The sequence below is a fragment of the Symsagittifera roscoffensis genome, chromosome 1, assembly GCF_963678635.1.
Source record: "Symsagittifera roscoffensis chromosome 1, txSymRosc1.1, whole genome shotgun sequence".
Lineage (NCBI taxonomy): Eukaryota > Metazoa > Xenacoelomorpha > Acoela > Convolutidae > Symsagittifera > Symsagittifera roscoffensis.
The window spans coordinates 39,119,397-39,133,880 of record NC_087062.1 but is presented as its reverse complement, the minus strand read 5'-3'; the positions used below and the strand labels follow the sequence as shown (position 1 = coordinate 39,133,880).

Genomic DNA, 14,484 nt, shown 5'->3' with positions numbered 1-14,484 from the left:
TATATTAAAAACGATTAGCTAATAAAAAACGATAAGAAAATCAACACGACCAATAGGTCTCTCCACTACGTCAGTATTAGTAATCATTATAATTTTATCCATTTATTGTAATTTTCAAATGCTCGATGCTTAGTAGCAAAAACGTCTTGGTCTAAAAAAGCATTCCAAAGGGAACTTAAGGGGGATATAAACTTGGTTCTAACTTGGAACTTTCAGCCAATCAGAAGCGACTAGTTTGCACATAGAGGTACGCAAAACTAAAATATTACGTTTTTCTTTATAAAACTACCGCAGTTCGAGAAAACTGGATCAATAGGTGTTTTTTTTTCGCCGGGGTATCACAGAGCTATTAATACATTTTTGAAAAAAAATCCATTTAAATTTTTGCGCCATTTGAACTTTCGGAATTGGAGAGCGTAATTTGCTTCCCTTTTAGCAAAATATTTCGATTGAACTTAAACATAGCCAACAGAAAGTTGGAATAGAGTAAATGAACGCAAGAAGACAAAAAATGGCTAGTTTTTTTTTTTAAATTCAACTTTCAAAATCAAAAAAAATATGGCTTTAAAGCTCGTTGTATTTAAAAAATCATGATCAACAATTTTTGGATAAAATCACTCCATTTGCGAGAACTGGATCAATAGTTAAAATAATCATTCCGCTGGGAAATCTAAAAATTCAAAATTAGAAGGTGATCACATTTTTGGTGATTTCGACACTTTATCTGTTCAATAATTGAGTTTGCTTTCTTTTGAATAAATGAAATAAACTGAATTTAAAAAGAAATCAAAATCAAACTGTGGAAAAGCAAAGTTGCGCGTGAACAAGTTTTACGATTTTTTTGTGACACAAAAAAAACAACAAAAATCATCACGACCTTTGAAAGTATTTACTACGTTCATCGACGTTGAAAGAAATTAAAAACCAAGCTGCGAAAAATCATATTTGAGCGTGAACAAAATATATCAAAATAAAATTTAAAAAGCTGAAATTAAGATAATAAAACCAATAAAGATAATAAAACCAATAGGTCTTTTCACTACGTCAAAAATCATTATATATTTATTCATTTACTTTGACTTTCAAATGCTCGAAGCTTAGTAGTAAATTGTCTTGGTCTAAAATCATTCCAAACTGATCTTAAGGGGGATATAAACTTGGTTCTAAACTTAGATCCGCCTTAAAATAAATCATTAGTTAATTTGGAGTGGACTTAGTTTGAAAAAAATCTGAGACTGACCATCGGGGTAGAAGCATGTGCTGTGCAGTTTGCCAGCGAACATCTCCAGTCCGATGATGGCGTAGATGATGATGACGAAGACTACTAGGAGAGCGATGTGCAGCAGAGGCACCATCGCCTTCACAATCGCATTTAGCACCACTTGCAAACCTACACAACACAAAGTCACAATTAAAAAATTGAACAAACCAACAGTTCTTCAGTTCAGAGGGGTATAAAAAATCAGTTCACTTGAGTTGCAAATTCAGGGCACTCAACAAAATAGCGTAATAGAAATGTGGTAAAATAAAGTAATAGAAACACTCAGCAAAAATAAAGTAATAGAAACAAAATTACTGTTATAATTACACGCAACGAACGAACGCTTAAATAGGTTACGTGCAAAATATCCATAATCCAGCTTTATTTTAGCAGATGTGAAAATTCGAACAAAAACCTAAAAATTTCCCCAGATTAAATAGAAAAAACTCAGAATATAGGGTTTGCATGCATCTTTGAAACAGTTTGTTGACTTGGAGCGTTTCGCATATCTTGTTTCCTGGGTTTTATTGTTCCCCAAATTAGGGGTAAGAGTATGAAACGTGCCATAAGTAGTTACTCACTGGGTACGCCAGACACCAGTCTGAGGGGTCTGAGCACCCTGAAGGCCCTGAGAGCCTTGACGTCGAATCCCTCCAGCGCAAAGAAGGACAGCACCGTGCTGATTATGCTACAAACACAACAACATACATTAAACACCAGTCATCATTAAACCACCTATACATACGTAATATAATTGAGAAGTCTGGACATCTTGAAAAAAAAAATAAAAAAATTGGAAAATTTAGTTACGATAAAATAAGTAACGCTAAATTATTAAGCAAAGAGGATTTAAATGGAATATCTCGGTTCGAATCATCTATTTTGGTCAGTTTTCCATCATTTTGAGCTTCAACATTGACAAAAAAATGGAAAGGTTTATATGGACAGTTTATATATTTTTGAATATTTCTTCTTTGAGCTTGACTCATGTAGACATGACGAGACTCATGTTGACTCCAATCTGTTAAAAGCTTTAGCTAGGTTCTTTCTATTAAAAATCTTTAACATCTATACCAGGTTGTTTTCTGCCGCAAAACTCAAAGTTGTCGTATTTTAGTGTAAATTTACGGCTAAATGCGAGATGCGCCGAATTCAAGTCAAAAGCAGAAAGGGGTTCGGAACAAATCATTTTTTCATGAAACCCACACAATCATTATCTTGTGAAATGGCTAACATTGTTTCCAAACACATTGTTTCCAAATTTGAAATGAGTCAATTTGCCGTGGCTCGAATTCAAAGATATGCAATAAGTCATTTTGCTGCGGCTCGATTTCAAACGGAAATTAAGCGAAGTGTGATATGACTTGATCTACCACATTGAAAACATCTTCAGCATATGATGCGCCCCGCCATGTTGAAGAGGTCATTCTTAGAAACACAATTCACTCACAATTTTTAGAAAAAAAATAACCCAGCGGCTGGTGTATAAATAGATTCTCATTGTTAAGTGATCACAATACGAACGTGATTTAATTACGCGCCATCATTTTAGAACAAGAGCCTCACCTTCTACTGCAGAGAAATTGCCACAGGGTTTACGTTGATCAAGAATGAATTAAGCGAATCAAAATGACAGTAGGTCAACCGATGATGATTAATGGTCTAAGGATTGATAGTTGTTCTGAATTTTTTTGACGCCGGTTATTTAAAATTACCAACAGAAGCTGTTTTTTTATAGCTCTCGATCCTATTCAAAGCAGAACCAAACATAGTGGAATGGGGATTCCATCTTTTTCGCCGTAGCGGGTCGCTCATTGAGGAGGCAGACGACACTTGAGCCCTTCCAACCGTGACTGAAGTGGGATTCGAACATACAGCTCTCATGTTAAGAGCCACGGCTGCAGAAGATGTGAAAATTTACGATCGTCAGTAGAAAAATTCAGTTGATGCTCAAAATGAGTATCAAGAAAAACTACAGCTTTGCAAGTTAGCTAATTGAATGAAAATTTCCGCGAAGCAAATCAAAATTTTAGCGAGAACACGATAAAAGCAGCTTCACATAAGTGAAATAAGAAAAGATGGAAATGAGTCTCGCAGTAGTAAGACTTTGCTACGTATGGGCTTCGAGAGTGACCTCGAAAATTGGAGTCTCACGCCCTGCCCTCTCGGCCACGAACGCTGCTTAACAACAAGCAAACAAAAGTCAAAAATGAGGCAGCTACACATGCTAACAAACTTTACAAGTAATAGTTTGGAAAATAACAAACTCAAGGCATCCCTACTAATTATCATGTTATAAATTGTAAAGCATAAAGCAACCTTATGTTTAAAAAAACTGCGAGATATATTCAGTTGGAAAACTTTTGAAATCGAGTTTTTTATGTTGTTTGAAACAAATAGATTTGTTTTCAAATCATTTGATGAAGTTAAAACGCATCAACTGCGCTAACTGACTTTTATTCAAATGTTAAAGAACATGCTATCAATAAGCTTTAATTTGTGCCAGCAATAAAATTTGTGACTTAGGTTTGGTAGTTCGCTAAAAAATTAAATAGTCAACAAAGAAAAAATTCATCGAAGCTTTATTAAAAATCTAACCCTGGAAGTCACGTTTTTGTCCTTTTGTGAAAAATTAATGAAAACGCTGAAACAAGGGAAAAACTTTCAGAGCTGAAGTAAACTAAAAACAAACTTGGAAAGCAAAAATCGACAAAACTCTGTCTAAAAAAAGTTACAAGTCACCAAAAGCACCTGAGTTTAGAAAAGATCTAAGATCGATGGTTTTGCAATACAATTGGTCAAGATCGTCTAGTGGTTAGGACATTGCGTTGTGGCCGCAGCAACCCAGGTTAGAATCCTGGTCTGGACAGCAGCTGCTGGAAAAAACTAAAAATTTAAAAACCTAATTCCAGAGACAATTAAACAAAATAATATTTACAGAAAAAAAATATAAAAGTTTCCTCTTTAAGGAAAAAATTGCTCTGCAAAAACTGATTCTTAACATTTTAGCTTATTGAAAATCAATCAAAAAAGTTTTCAAAAGAATCATGAGACGCCAAAAATTCTATTTAAAGATTGATGAAAACGCTAAAACACGAGAAAATTTTGAAGAGCCGAAGTAAACTAAAAACAAACTTGGAAAACAAAAATCGACAAAAGTCTGTCTAAAAAGAGTTACAAGTCACCAAAAGCACCTGAGTCTAGAAGAGATCTGATATCGATGATTTTGCAATACAATTGATCAAGATCGTCTAGTGGTTAGGACATTGCGCTGTGGCCGCAACAACGCAGGTTAGAATCCTGGTCTGGACAGCAGCTGCTGGAAAAAAAATTGAAAAACCTAATTCCAGAAACAATTAAACAAAACAATATTTCCAGAAGTAAATATAAAACAGTTTCTCTTTTAGTAAACCATTGCTCTGCAAAAACTAATTCTTAACATTTTCGCTTATTGAAAATCAATCGAAGAAGCTTTCCAAAAAATCATGAGACGCCACAAAATCCTGATTAACGATTGGCAAAAACGCTGAAACACGAGAAAAATTTTCAGAGCTGAAGTAAACTAAAACCAAACTTGGAAAGCAAAAATCGACAAAAGTCTGTCTAAAAAGAGTTACAAGTCACCTAAGATCGATGGTTTTGATATACAATTGGTCAAGATCGTCTAGTGGTTAGGACATTGCGTTGGGACCACTACAACCCCGGCTGGATTCCTGGCCTGGACGCAGCCGCTGGAAAAACTAAAACTTTCAAAAAACCTCTTTCCAGAAACAATTAACCAAAACAAGATTTACAGAAGTAAATATAACACAGTTTCCTCTTATTGATCTGCAAAAACAAGTCCTTAACATTTCAGCTTATTGGAAATCAATCAAAAAAAATTTTAAGAAAAATCATTAGACGCCAAAAAATCAGATTTGAAGTAAAATAAAAACGAATTTGCTAAGCATAAACCCACAAAAGACTCGGAAGAAATACAAGTCTAGAAAGAAATACAAGTAGCTAAAAGCACCTGATCTAGAAAAGATCTAAAATCGATTGTTTTGTACTTTAAGCTTTCCAGATCGTCTAGAGGTTAGGACATTGCATTGTGGCCGCAATAAGCCAGGGTCGAATCCTGGTCAGGACGGCAGCTGCTGGAAAAAAAACTAAAAAGTTTACAACACTTTTATCAGATACGTTTCTACCAAGAATTACTTTACAGATGTAGAAAAAATGAAGAGTTTTCTCTTTTAGAAAAAAAATAATTTTACAATAACTTATCCTGAGCTTTTTAGCTCATCAGAAATCAATCAAATAAATGTTTAAAAGAATCATAGGACGTCAAATAATTCCGATTTAAGATTGATGCCAAAATTGATTCTAATCATTTGCAATTGGTCCATGTCGTGTAGTACTATAGAGTATGCAGCAGAACATGCTAAAAACAGAAAAATTTGCAAAGCGGAAGAAACTAGGAAACAAATTTGTCAAGCCTTAATCAACAAAACACTGTCTAGAAAGCGTTATAAGTCACCAAAAGCACCATATTCTAAAAAAAATGGAAAATATCTGGAAATCGACTGCGATGCAGTACAGTTGGTTCAAATCATCTAGTGGTTATGACAATGCATTGTATCCGAAAGAACCCAGAGTCAAATCCTGGTCTGGACAGCAGCTGTTGGGAAAAAAACTACAAAAATTACAAAACCTCATTCCAGAGACAATTAAACAAAACAATATTTACAGAAGTAAATATAAAACAGTTTCCTCTTTTAGGAAAAAATTACTCTGCAAAAATTAGTCCTTAACATTTCAGCTTATTCGAAAACAATCAAAAAAGTTTTAAAGAAAATCATGAGACGCCAAAAATCTGATTAAGGAATGAAAAAAAAAACGCTAAAACACGAGAAAATGTTGCAGAGCTGAAGTAAACTAAAAACAAACTTGGAAAGCAAAAATCGATAAAAGTCTGTCTAAAAAGCGTTACAAGTCGTCAAAAGCACCTCAGCTTAGAAAAGGTCTTAAGTCAATTTTTTTGCAATACAATTGGTCCAGATCGTCTAGTGATTAGGACATTGCGTTGTGACCGCTACAACCCGGGCTGGAATCCTGGTCTGGACGGCAGCCGCTGGAAAAACTAAAAACTTTAAAAAACCTCATTCCAGAGACAATTGAGCAAAACAATATTTACAGAAGTAAATATAAAACAGTTTCCTCTTTTAGGAAAATATTGCTCTGCAAAAACTAGTCCTTAACATTTCAGCTTATTGAAAATCAATCAAAGAAGTTATTCAAAAAATCATCAGATGCCAGATAACCTTGATTAATGATTACGGAAAACGCTAAAAGAACAGTAAATTTTTGCAGAGCTGAACTAAACCGAAATCAAATTTGTTAAGCAAAAATCCACAAAAGTCTGTCTAGAAAGAGTTCCAAAACTCCAAAAGCACCTGAATCTAGAAAATATCTAAAATCGATTGTTTTGCAGTAACATTTTTCCAGATCGTCTAGTGGTTAGGACACTGCGTTGTGGCCGCAACAACCCAGGGCCGAATCCTGGTCTGGACAGCAGCTGCTGGAAAAAAAAACTAAAAAGTTTACAAAACCTTTTAACAAATACATTTCTACCAAGAATTACTTTACAGATGTAGAAAAAAACGAAGAGTTTTCTCTTATAGAAAAAAATGTTTTACGATAACTTATCCTTTGCTTTTTAGCTCATCAGAAATCAATCAAATAAATGTTCAAAAGAATCATAGGACGTCAAATAGTTCCGATTTAAGATTGATTCTAATCATTTGTAACTGGTCCATGTCGTGTAATAGAATAGAATATGCAGCGGAAAGGCTAAAAAACAGAAAAATTAGCAGAGCGGAAGGAACTCGGAAACAAATTTGTCAAGACTTTATCAACAAAACACTGTCTAGAAAGCGTTATAAGTTACCAAAAGCACCTGATTCTAAAAAAAATGGAAAAGATCTGAAAATCGACTGCGATGCAGTACAGTTGGTTCAGATCATCTAGTGGTTAGGACAATGCATTGTATCCAAAACAACCCAGGGTCGAATCCTGGTCTGGACAGCAGCTGTTGAAAAAAAACTAAAAAGTTTACAAAACCTTTTTTCAGAGACATTTCTAACAAGAATTACTTTACAGATGGAGAAAAAAACGAAAAGTTTTCTCTTATAGAAAAAAATGTTTTACAATAACTTATCCTTAGCTTTTTAGCTCATCAGAAAACAACCAAATAAATGTTCGAAAGAATCATAGGACGCCAAATAATTCCGATTTAAGATTGATGCCAAAATTGATTCTAATCATTTGCAATTGGTCCATTTCGTGAATTACTATAGAGTATACAGCGGAACAAGCTAAAAAACAAAAATTTGCAAAGCGGAAGAAACTAGGAAACAAATTTGTCAAGCCTTAATCAACAAAACACTGTCTAGAAAGCGTTATAAGTCACCAAAAGCACCATATTCGAAAATAAGGAAAATATCTGGAAATCGACTGCGATGCAGTACAGTTGGTTCAGATCATCTAGTGGTTATGACAATGCATTGAATCCGAAACAACCCAGGGTCGAAACCTGGTCTGGACAGCAGCTGTTGGGAAAAAACTACGAAGTTTACAAAACCTCATTCCAGAGACAATTAAACAAAACAATATTTACAGAAAAATTATAAAACAGTTTCCTCTTTTAGGAAATTATTACTCTGCAAAAATTAGTCCTTAACATTTCAGCTTATTGGAAATCAACCAAAAAAGTTTTAAAGCAAATCATGAGACGCCAAAAATCTGATTAAGGATTGAAGAAAACGCTTAAACACGAGAAAATGTTGCAGAGCTGAAGTAAACTAAAAACAAACTTGGAAAGCAAAAATCAATAAAAGTCTGTCTAAAAAGAGTTACAAGTCGTCAAAAGCACATCAGCTTAGAAAAGGTCTAAAGTCGATTTTTTTTGCAATACAATTGGTCCAGATTGTCTAGTGGTTAGGACATTGCGTGGTGACCGCTACAACCCGGGCTGGAATCCTGGTCTGGACGGCAGCCGCTGGAAAAACTAAAAACTTTAAGAAACCTCATTCCAGAGACAATTAAGCAAAACAATATTTACAGAAGTAAATATAAAACAGTTTCCTCTTTTAGGAAAATATTGCTCTGCAAAAACTAGTCCTTAACATTTCAGCTTGTTGAAAATCAATCAAAGAAGTTATTCAAAAAATCATCAGATGCCAGATAACGTTGATTAATGATTAATGAAAACGCTTAAAAAACAATAAATTTTTGCAGAGCTGAAGTAAACCGAAATCAAATTTGTTATGCAAAAATCCACAAAAGTCTGTCTAGAAAGAGTTCCAAGTCTCCAAAAGCACCTGAATCTAGAAAATATCTAAAATCGATTGTTTTGCAGTAACATTTTTCCAGATCGTCTAGTGGTTAGGACATTGCGTAGTGACCGCTACAACCCGGGCTGGAATCCTGGTCTGGACGGCAGCCGCTGGAAAAACTAAAAACTTTAAGAAACCTCATTCCAGAGACAATTAAGCAAAACAATATTTACAGAAGTAAATATAAAACAGTTTCCTCTTTTAGGAAAAAATTACTCTGCAAAAATTAGTCCTTAACATTTCAGCTTATTCGAAAACAATCAAAAAAGTTTTAAAGAAAATCATGAGACGCCAAAAATCTGATTAAGGAATGAAAAAAAAAACGCTAAAACACGAGAAAATGTTGCAGAGCTGAAGTAAACTAAAAACAAACTTGGAAAGCAAAAATCGATAAAAGTCTGTCTAAAAAGCGTTACAAGTCGTCAAAAGCACCTCAGCTTAGAAAAGGTCTTAAGTCAATTTTTTTGCAATACAATTGGTCCAGATCGTCTAGTGATTAGGACATTGCGTTGTGACCGCTACAACCCGGGCTGGAATCCTGGTCTGGACGGCAGCCGCTGGAAAAACTAAAAACTTTAAAAAACCTCATTCCAGAGACAATTGAGCAAAACAATATTTACAGAAGTAAAAATAAAACAGTTTCCTCTTTTAGGAAAATATTGCTCTGCAAAAACTAGTCTTTAACATTTCAGCTTATTGAAAATCAATCAAAGAAGTTATTCAAAAAATCATCAGATGCCAGATAACCTTGATTAATGATTAAGGAAAACGCTAAAAGAACAGTAAATTTTTGCAGAGCTGAACTAAACCGAAATCAAATTTGTTAAGCAAAAATCCACAAAAGTCTGTCTAGAAAGAGTTCCAAAACTCCAAAAGCACCTGAATCTAGAAAATATCTAAAATCGATTGTTTTGCAGTAACATTTTTCCAGATCGTCTAGTGGTTAGGACACTGCGTTGTGGCCGCAACAACCCAGGGCCGAATCCTGGTCTGGACAGCAGCTGCTGGAAAAAAAACTAAAAAGTTTACAAAACCTTTTAACAAATACATTTCTACCAAGAATTACTTTACAGATGTAGAAAAAAACGAAGAGTTTTCTCTTATAGAAAAAAATGTTTTACGATAACTTATCCTTTGCTTTTTAGCTCATCAGAAATCAATCAAATAAATGTTCAAAAGAATCATAGGACGTCAAATAGTTCCGATTTAAGATTGATTCCAAAATTGATTCTAATCATTTGTAACTGGTCCATGTCGTGTAATAGAATAGAATATGCAGCGGAAAGGCTAAAAAACAGAAAAATTAGCAGAGCGGAAGAAACTCGGAAACAAATTTGTCAAGACTTTATCAACAAAACACTGTCTAGAAAGCGTTATAAGTTACCAAAAGCACCTGATTCTAAAAAAAATGGAAAAGATCTGAAAATCGACTGCGATGCAGTACAGTTGGTTCAGATCATCTAGTGGTTAGGACAATGCATTGTATCCGAAACAACCCAGGGTCGAATCCTGGCCTGGACAGCAGCTGTTGAAAAAAAACTAAAAAGTTTACAAAACCTTTTTTCAGAGACATTTCTAACAAGAATAACTTTACAGATGGAGAAAGAAACGAAAAGTTTTCTCTTATAGAAAAAAATGTTTTACAATAACTTATCCTTAGCTTTTTAGCTCATCAGAAAACAACCAAATAAATGTTCGAAAGAATCATAGGACGCCAAATAATTCCGATTTAAGATTGATGCCAAAATTGATTCTAATCATTTGCAATTGGTCCATTTCGTGAATTACTATAGAGTATACAGCGGAACAAGCTAAAAAACAAAAATTTGCAAAGCGGAAGAAACTAGGAAACAAATTTGTCAAGCCTTAATCAACAAAACACTGTCTAGAAAGCGTTATAAGTCACCAAAAGCACCATATTCGAAAATAAGGAAAATATCTGGAAATCGACTGCGATGCAGTACAGTTGGTTCAGATCATCTAGTGGTTATGACAATGCACTGAATCCGAAACAACCCAGGGTCGAAACCTGGTCTGGACAGCAGCTGTTGGGAAAAAACTACGAAGTTTACAAAACCTCATTCCAGAGACAATTAAACAAAACAATATTTACAGAAAAATTATAAAACAGTTTCCTCTTTTAGGAAATTATTACTCTGCAAAAATTAGTCCTTAACATTTCAGCTTATTGGAAATCAACCAAAAAAGTTTTAAAGCAAATCATGAGACGCCAAAAATCTGATTAAGGATTGAAGAAAACGCTTAAACACGAGAAAATGTTGCAGAGCTGAAGTAAACTAAAAACAAACTTGGAAAGCAAAAATCAATAAAAGTCTGTCTAAAAAGAGTTACAAGTCGTCAAAAGCACATCAGCTTAGAAAAGGTCTAAAGTCAATTTTTTTTTGCAATACAATTGGTCCAGATTGTCTAGTGGTTAGGACATTGCGTAGTGACCGCTACAACCCGGGCTGGAATCCTGGTCTGGACGGCAGCCGCTGGAAAAACTAAAAACTTTAAGAAACCTCATTCCAGAGACAATTAAGCAAAACAATATTTACAGAAGTAAATATAAAACAGTTTCCTCTTTTAGGAAAATATTGCTCTGCAAAAACTAGTCCTTAACATTTCAGCTTGTTGAAAATCAATCAAAGAAGTTATTCAAAAAATCATCAGATGCCAGATAACGTTGATTAATGATTAATGAAAACGCTTAAAAAACAATAAATTTTTGCAGAGCTGAAGTAAACCGAAATCAAATTTGTTATGCAAAAATCCACAAAAGTCTGTCTAGAAAGAGTTCCAAGTCTCCAAAAGCACCTGAATCTAGAAAATATCTAAAATCGATTGTTTTGCAGTAACATTTTTCCAGATCGTCTAGTGGTTAGGACATTGCGTTGTGGCCGCAATAACCCAGGTTCGAAACCTAATCTGGACAGCAGCTTCTGGAAAAAACTAAAACATTTTTTTACTGCATGCCAAAAACAATTAAACGAAACAATAGTTACCGAAAAAACACAAAACAGTTTCTTTTAGGAAAATACTGCTCTGCAAAAACTAATCCTTAACAATTTAGCTTATTGAAAATCAATAGAAGAATTTATTCAAAAAAGGATCAGATGCCAGAAAACCTTGATTATTGATTAAGGAAAACGCTAAAAAAAAACGAGCAATTTTGCAGAACTGAAGTAAACCAAAATCAAATTTGCCAAACGAAAATCCACAAAAGTCTGTCTAGAAAGAGTTCCAAGTCTCCAAAAGCACCTGAATCTAGAAAATATCTAAAATCGATTGTTTTGCAGTAACATTTTTCCAGATCGTCTAGTGGTTAGGACATTGCGTTGTGGCCGCAATAACCCAGGTTCGAAACCTAATCTGGACAGCAGCTTCTGGAAAAAACTAAAACATTTTTTTACCGCATGCCAAAAACAATTAAACGAAACAATAGTTACCGAAAAAATACAAAACAGTTTCTTTTAGGAAAATACTGCTCTGCAAAAACTAATCCTTAACAATTTAGCTTATTGAAAATCAATAGAAGAAGTTATTCAAAAAATGATCAGATGCCAGAAAACCTTGATTATTGATTAAGGAAAACGCTAAAAAAAACGAGCAATTTTGCAGAACTGAAGTAAACCAAAATCAAATTTGCTAAACGAAAATCCACAAAAGTCTGTCTAGAAAGAGTTCCAAGTCTCCAAAAGCACCTGAATCTTGAAAAAATCTAAAATCGATTGTTTTGCAGTAACATTTTTCCAGATCGTCTAGTGGTTAGGACATTGCGTTGTGGCCGCAACAACCCAGGGCCGAATCCTGGTCTGGACACCAGCTGCTGGAAAAAAAACTTAAAGTGTACAAAACCTTTTATCAAATACATTTCTATCAAGAATTACTTTACAGATGTAGAAAAAAACGAAAAGTTTTCTCTTATAGAAAAAAAATGTTTTACGATAACTTATCCTTAGCTTTTTATCTCATCAGAAATCAATCAAAAAAATGTTCAAAAGAATCATAGGACGCCAAATATTTCCGATTTAAGATTGATGCAAAAATTGATTCTAATCATTTGCAATTGGTCCATGTCGTGTAATAGTATAGAATATGCAGCAGAACATGCTAAAAACAGAAAAATTTGCAGAGCAGAAGAAACTCGGAAACAAATTTGTCAAGACTTTATCAACAAAACACTGTCTAGAAAGCGTTATAAGTCACCAAAAGCACCTGATTCTAAAAAATGGAAAAGATCTGAAAATCGACTGCGATGCAGTACAGTTGGTTCAGATCATCTAGTAGTTAGGACAATGCATTGTATCCGAAACAACCCAGGGTCGAATCCTGGTCTGGACAGCAGCTGTTGGAAAAAAAAACTAAGAAGTTTACAAAACCTCATTCCAGAGACAATAAAACAAAACAATATTTACAGAAGAAAATATAAAACAGTTTCCTCTTTTAGGAAAATAGTACTCTGCAAAAATTAGTCCTTAACATTTCAGCTTATTGAAAATCAATCAAAGAAGTTATTCAAAAAATCATCAGATGCCAGAAAACCTTGATTAATGAATAAGGAAAACGCTAAAAAAAATTTTGCATAGCTGAAGTAAACCTAAATCAAATTTGCTAGGCAAAATCCACAAAAGACTGTCTAGAAAGAGATCCAAGTCTCCCAAAGCACATGAATCTAGAAAATATCCAAAAAAAAATGGGTTTGCAGTAACATTTTTCCAGATCGTCTAGTGGTTAGGACATTGCGTTGTGGTCACAACAGCCCAGGGTCGAATCCTGCTCTGGACAGCAGCTGCTGGAAAAAAACTAAAAAGTTTATAAAAAACCTTTTTTCAGAGACATTTCTACAAAGAATTAGTTTACAGATGTAGAAAAAAAACGAAAAGTTTTCTCTGATAGAAAAAAATGTTTTAAGATAACTTATTCTTAGCTTTTTAGCTCATCAGAAATCAATCAAATAAATGTTCAAAAGAATCATAGGACGTCAAATAATTCCGATTTAAGATTGATGCCAAAATTGATTCTAATCATTTGTAACTGGTCCATGTCGTGTAATAGTTTAGAATATGCAGCGGAACATGCTAAAAAACAGAAAATTAGCAGAGCGGAAAAAACTCGGAAACAAATTTGTCAAGACTTTATCAACAAAACACTGTCTAGAAAGCGTTATAAGTCACCAAAAGCATCTGATTCTAAAAAAATGGAAAAGATCTGAAAATCGACTACGATGCAGTACAGTTGGTTCAGATCATCTAGTGGTTAGGACAATGCATTGTATCCGAAACAACCCAGTGTCGAATCCTGGTCTGGACAGCAGCTGTTGAAAAAAAAACGTCAAAGTTTACAAAACCTCATTCCAGAGACAATAAAACAAAACAGTATTTACAGAAGTAAATATAAAACAGTTTCCTCTTTTAGGAAAATAGTACTCTGCAAACATTAGTCCTTAACATTTCAACTTATTGGAAATCAATCAAAGAAGTTTTAAAGAAAATCATGAGACGCCAAAAATCTGATTAATGATTGAAGAAAACGCTAAAACACGAGAAAAATTTGCAGAGCTGAAGTATACTAAAAACAAACTTGGAAATCAAAAATCGATAAAAGTCTGTCTAAAAAAAGTTACAAGTCGTCAAAAGCACCTCAGTTTAGAAAAGGTCTAAAATCGATTTTTTTTGCAATACAATTGGTCCAGATCGTCTAGTGGTTAGGACATTGCGTTGTAACCGCTACAACCCGGGCTGGAATCCTGGCCTGGACACTGGAAAAACTAAAACTTTCAAAAAACCTCATTCCAGAGACAATTAAACTAAACAATATTTACAGAAGTAAATTTAAAACAGTTTCCTC

The 14,484-nt window shown here is 34.1% G+C and overlaps 1 protein-coding gene across 10 annotated transcripts in view; it reads right to left on the bottom strand.

Annotated features, from left to right (window-relative positions):
• Positions 1-14,484, bottom strand: part of LOC134844147 (muscle calcium channel subunit alpha-1-like) — a 181,873-nt gene that overhangs the window by 53,576 nt on the left and 113,813 nt on the right. For all 10 annotated transcript variants that reach the window (XM_063860689.1, XM_063860697.1, XM_063860730.1 and 7 more), the window contains 2 exons: positions 1,843-1,949; positions 1,241-1,390 (listed from right to left, as the gene is read on the bottom strand). In XM_063860689.1, coding sequence (XP_063716759.1) covers positions 1,241-1,390; positions 1,843-1,949 — 257 coding nt within the window. The remainder of the gene's footprint in view (positions 1-1,240; positions 1,391-1,842; positions 1,950-14,484) is intronic.